We start from the raw sequence: 6,000 nt of genomic DNA, 5'->3' as shown, positions 1-6,000 counted from the left end.
GACAGTTTCTTCCAGGTGCTGAGGGAGCTGTCGTGCCACCACACTCTCAACAACCTTCGCAAGAAAGCGAAGGTTGGAGACAGGCCGGTAGTTGGCCAAAGCAGCCGGGTCCAGGGAGGGCTTCTTGAGGAGGGGCCTCACCACAGCCTCTTTCAAGGCAGCCGGCAAGAACCCCTCACTCAAAGAAGCGTTGACAATTTCAGTGTTGCACTGAAAAGTCAGACTTAATATTTTTTTTTTTCAAATTTGTCTGGTGCTGAAGGGGAATAAAATGATTTCCTGGGCTTTATTTCAGAAGTTTGTTTAGAGGCTGATTTAAAACTGTATTTGACAGAAAATTATGTTTCCTTAATACAGTTAAACAGAGTTAAGTTGGTAATTTGTTTACCGGGATAGAATCTTGCAACTTACAGCAATATATTAGAAGAGCATATGCTATACAATTGTACAAATGGCTATGTAATAGTGGGTTGTTTTTTGTTTTCTTTAAAAAGACACTCAAGTAGGAAAGTTTAAATCTAAAGTCACCCTGGAGTTGAACTTGACTCCTAGTGTTTCCTTTTTTCTCCAGTAAAATTCTTAGTAAATAAAGGGGTATTTATGCATAAATTGATTAATGGATGATGATGATGATATGATATTAACTACATACTCTTATCTTCATATTCTATATTCTGCTCAGATGATTTTTATTTTTCAATCTTATCCATGTTTCCTTGTTAAATTTATAAAGATTTATCCTATCATAAATAGAAATAGGATTGAAGACTTAGATAAAAGTGTTAAGCATATTGGGTTGTCATTTAGCCAATTTAATACTATCATTAGTTAACTTTTGGCTTTGTGGATAATTCTAAGCCACCATAACCATAATTCCTAATGAATTCATAATTCATTCCACAGTAGAATTGTAGAGTTGGAAGGGGCTTTTTTGACTATTTAATCCAATCTGTTTAGCACTGGAATAGAAATTAAAGCATTCTCTTCATGCTCATCCGTTATTTTATGTCCTTTGCTATGGAATAGTAGAAACCTATCTCCCCTAATCTTCTTTTCTCAGTATATCCAGTTTCTTCTAGTTTTTCCATGGACTATATAAACATAAGAATATAATAAGGAAAGAAAAAAGAAATATATAACAGAAATGACTTCCAATCTTTCCCAACTAGTATAACAAATTTAGTAATTCTTCACTCTCCTTAAAGTTATAAATACTTTTTTCTTTAACCATATCCTCTCTCTTATCTATAAATACATCCATAAAATATCATCTTTTAAGTCCTGGTGTGAGCAGAAAATCCAAAGAGAAGTAACAACATATCTTATTTTATTCTTGATCAAATAAACCAACTTTATATTTCTGTTTTTATTCCTAACAGTCTTAATTTTTTAGTTGTTCCAATATTGTCATACAATTTGATTTCTGTTCATTTCTTCTTTGTCCATCGCAAGGCCATTTTTAATAACCTAAAGTGCAATTCATTTGGCTCTAGGGATTTAAAGTCTTATAAACATATCACTGGAACCCAACAGATTATATCCCAGAGTTTTGAAGGAGCTGGCAGATGTTATCTCAGAACCATTGCATCATATCTTTCAAAAATCCTGAAGCACTGGGGAAATACCTGAGGATTGGAAAAGGGATGATATGGTTCCTATCTTCAAGAAAGGGGGAAAAAACGTATTATGTTATTTGAGGGAAATAGAGAGGGGACACTGAATGTATTGAGTTGAGTTGTTTATATATGCTTTTACTTTTGAATGTTTGATTACCCAAACACCACGGTGTGTCCTGAGTACCTTTTCTTAAGAATTAAAAAAACCAATAAAATATGTTTAAAAAAAAAAAGAAAGGGGGAAAAAACAGACCCAGGAAATCAGTCTAACATCAATACCTGGGAAGATCCTGGAAAAGATAATCAAAAAACAGATCTGCGAATAACTAGAAGCAAACAAAGTTATAACTAGCAGCCAGCATGGGTTTGTTAAAAACAGATCATGCCAAACGAATCTTATTTCATTCTTTGATAAAGTGACTAAATTAGTAGACCAGCAAAATGCTGTGGACCCAGTATACTTAGATTTCAGTAAGGCATTTGACAAAGTAGACCACAAACTGCTGCTTAGTAAGCTAGAAAAAGGTGGGATAGACAACAACACCATCAGATGGATCTGTAGCTGTGACAAATCATACTCAGCGAGTAGTCCTCAGTGGTACTACATCCACACGGAGAGAAGTAAGCAGTGGGGTACCACAAAGCTCCGTCTTAGGCCCAGTACTCTTCAATATCTTCATTAATAACTTAGACAAGGGAATAGAAGGGGAACTCATCAAATTTGCAGATGACACTAAACTGGCAGGAATAGCCAACACCCCAGAAGACAAACACAGGATCCAAAGAGATCATGACAAACTTGAGCAATGGGCCCTATCCAACAAAATGAATTTTAATGTGGAGAAAAGCAAAGTTTTACCTTTAGGCAGGAAAAATCAAAGGTATAAGTACAGATTAGGTGAGACCTGGCTCAAAAGCAGTAACTGCAAGAGGGACCTTGGAGTCCTAGTGGACGATCACTTGACTATGAGCCAGCAGTGTGCAGCAGCCGCCAAAAGAGCTAATACATTCCTGGGTTGTATAAACAGAGGCATAGAATCAAAATCATGCAAAGTATTAGTATCGCTTTAAAAAACCCTAGTAAGACCACACCTGGAATATTGCAACCAATTTTGGTCACCATATTACAAAAAAGATGTTGAGGCTTTGGAAAAAGTTCAGAGAAGAGCAACTAAAATTATCAAAGACCTGGAGACTAAAACATATGAAGAACGGCTGCAGGACTTGGGTTTGGCTAGTCTAAAGAAAAGAAGAAAGAGGGGTGACATGATAGCAGTGTTCCAGTATTTGAGGGACTGCCACAAAGAAGAGGGCATCAAACTAGTCTCCAAAGCACCAGAGGGCAGGACAAGAAACAATGGTTGGAAACTGACCAAAGAGAGAAGCAACCTGGAATTAAGGAGAAAGTTCCTAACAGTGAGGATAATTAACCAGTGGAACATCTTGCCTTCAGAAATCGTGGGCACTCCATCACTGGAGGTTTTTAAAAAGAGGCTAGAGCTTCTACTTTTTCAAATAAGTATTCTTTACTGACTAGTATCAAATCAAAAATAGTTGATCCTTTGGCACCTTTCTACACCTCTAAAACCCAAAAATCATCAGCAAAAAAGTCAAGAATTTTCTGGAAGGACTATATGACAGACTATATGACTCCTCTATTTTTTATTGCTTTCATTATTTTGAGCAAATTGTGTCCTTTGCTAGACAAGAGGATTCTGTTATTCCTATTACATCATATTTAGTTTTTCTACAATAAAATAGACGGCAAAAATGACAAAAAACAATCAGCATCAGTTCCAAGAATAATATGTGGAGTTACTTCTGAGTAGTTACTTTATTGTTCTTCACCTACAGACAGAATCTTGCCAAACTAAAGCAATTTCCTGCATAACTATAAATATATTCTGTGAACTGCTAGGGAGGGCCGTCTTTGCCCTCTTCCTGCCTACCAGACATTCCAAGTTCTGCTGTTTCTTTGCCCTGTAGGAGGCAGCCCTTCTCTCCTGGGACTCCAGAACATTTTGCCATTTATATGTATACATTCGAACTAGACTATGATATTTCTCTGTGTCATATATGTGTGTGTATGTGGGTATATGCATAAAGGTATTTTTTGAGAGCTGAATGCAATGACATTTTATTTTAATATATGCTGATTAGTGTACATTTAAAGTCACAGTAAAGTTTTTATTCTATTCTGTTTTGTTCTGTTCTGTTCTATTCTATCACAGTCAGGAAGCAAAAAGAAATGAATTCACATAACACAATGGAGATTCACTCATCCTTTCCAAAGGCCTTTGCAAAGAGCTAGGTCTTCAGAGCCCATAAAATATAAATGGGGGTGGGTATCTGAACGTGGAGGGGTGGCCCTCATTCTAGAGGGCAAATGTTATTACAGAGAAGTCATGCTTCTATGGTCCATATAGATGTCATTGTTTAATTGAAGGATCCCGGAACACACCAAACAGATCAAACTGATCAGGCAAATACTATGGGAGATAGAAGGTCCCTAAAATAACCAATCACTACACTATAATATAGTTCATCCTTTTTGAAAAGCAATGAGTCAAGCTAAAGGAGATATTTATTCATATACACATACACACACACTTTGTCTATTTAGTTTTAAATTTACACTATTAATAATTGCAATTCATATTTTCTAGGTAATATTCATCCATGACGTTTCTTCCACTTACCGAGTGCCAATCCTTTTGGAAGAACAAGGCATAATTAAATACTTTAAAGAGAGGCTAAGCCTACCAATTGACGATCAACCAAGTCACCTTCTTTTCAAATGGAAAAAAATTGCAGATAGGTACATTTCTTTGTTTCTTAACTTGATTTTTCTATTTCCCTTGTATCATATTTGCACCAGAAAATCTTTTTGCAAGAAACATTTATCAGGCCCCAGGTTTTTCAGAGTTGTTTGTTTGTTTCAGTGTTTTTGTAAATAATATATAAGCTGGTAAGATGGCATAATAAGAAAGTATTTGCAGAATCTTTTGATATTACATATTATGTTACAATTCTGATGGCGCTAAAATGCAAACTTTTTACCCAAAAGGTTTCCATAGAAAATTCTGAATATGAATATATATATAATTGATTTTTTACAATAACAATCTTTAGTGCTTAGTAAACAGTCTGGGTTCATATATTTGAAAAACAATAATAATTAATTTTTATAATTCCATAATCAATATATTAATTAATGATATATTTCCTTGATCTCTTCTTCCAGTAGTATTCTCTTTTTGTCAACATTAAACAAATGTAGTTCTTAATACTTTCGATACATACAAGGTTGGATAAAAACATTTTTCTTGTGTTTGAACAAATAACAGTAACATCAGCATATAACATCTTTTCTGATCAGCTTATGTTTCAATTGTATTTATAAAAGTCATCTTATTAAGTCACTATATGTCCTGTTTTTAAGATTCTTATTTAAGCTTAATTTCCCCTCTGTGTTCAAATCATTCTTATCAGTCATAATTTTCCAAAGTTAATTACCTTTAAATATCCAAACTTTTCATTCACATACACCATCCCAATATTTTTACATTTCATATATTATAAAATGTATTATACTACTTGTATATCTTATCCCTCTGACCGTAGGGCCCCTTTATATCCATAATTTATCTATTCTTTTAACCATATTCAAACAAGTGTTTAATCATATAGTACTCCAGCTGGTAAGTTAAATGAAATCTCTTGAATCTAACTCTAGCCTTCTTTTTTTGCCAAGTAGTTTTCAAAGTCAGTGTGTTCAGCTTGCCAGGGGGTTCTTCCTGTATTTTTGTGAATGTTGTTGGGAATAGGAAAGACAAGTTAGGTAGGATGTGCATTTTTTGTCTCCCAAACTCTAATGATTCTCTTGGCTGCTCTATAATTCATTTTGTTAGATCTTCTTTCTTATCTTCAGGTCTATTTTGAAGCCCTGAAAAATAAAGTATCTTTTCCATTTCCATTGTTGTGGCAAAATCGTGCAGGTTTTCTTTTGTTTGTATTAAGCTGTAGTTCTCTTCATTTGTAACTTCCCTGTTTGGGTCACTGTCCTCTGGTTTATGTTCTGTTATCTGGTTCATTTGTTCATTCTTTGTCGTCATTGTCTGAAAGTTTTTTAATTGTAAATTTAGATGACAGATGTGCTCATTTATGTCGTCAAAGTTATTTTTAATCTCATCATGATTTGAAACCATTGTCATTTGAATATATTGCACCATTGCATACATTTCCTCCTGGAAAATATTTGCCTTGTCTTGGAGTGTTGCTCCTGCAGATCTCTGTTGTTCTAGGCTGGGGCCTTCAGAAGGAGATACTAGTTTTGGTTTCCTGCCGCTTTTAGATAGGTATGCAACATCCATTTTATCTCCCC

At 34.8% G+C, this 6,000-nt stretch overlaps 1 protein-coding gene across 2 annotated transcripts in view; it reads left to right on the top strand.

Annotated features, from left to right (window-relative positions):
- CTPS2 (CTP synthase 2) overlaps nucleotides 1-6,000 on the top strand; it is a gene marked incomplete in the record, with an annotated part of 203,786 nt that overhangs the window by 69,679 nt on the left and 128,107 nt on the right. For both annotated transcript variants that reach the window (XM_015818319.1, XM_015818320.1), the window contains 1 exon segment: nucleotides 4,283-4,434. In XM_015818319.1, coding sequence (XP_015673805.1) covers nucleotides 4,283-4,434 — 152 coding nt within the window.

Source organism: Protobothrops mucrosquamatus, unplaced genomic scaffold (genome assembly GCF_001527695.2).
Source record: "Protobothrops mucrosquamatus isolate PMUCROS unplaced genomic scaffold, P.Mucros_1.0 scaffold718, whole genome shotgun sequence".
Taxonomy (NCBI): Eukaryota; Metazoa; Chordata; class Lepidosauria; order Squamata; family Viperidae; genus Protobothrops; species Protobothrops mucrosquamatus.
This window is presented reverse-complemented; position numbering and strand designations above follow the sequence as displayed.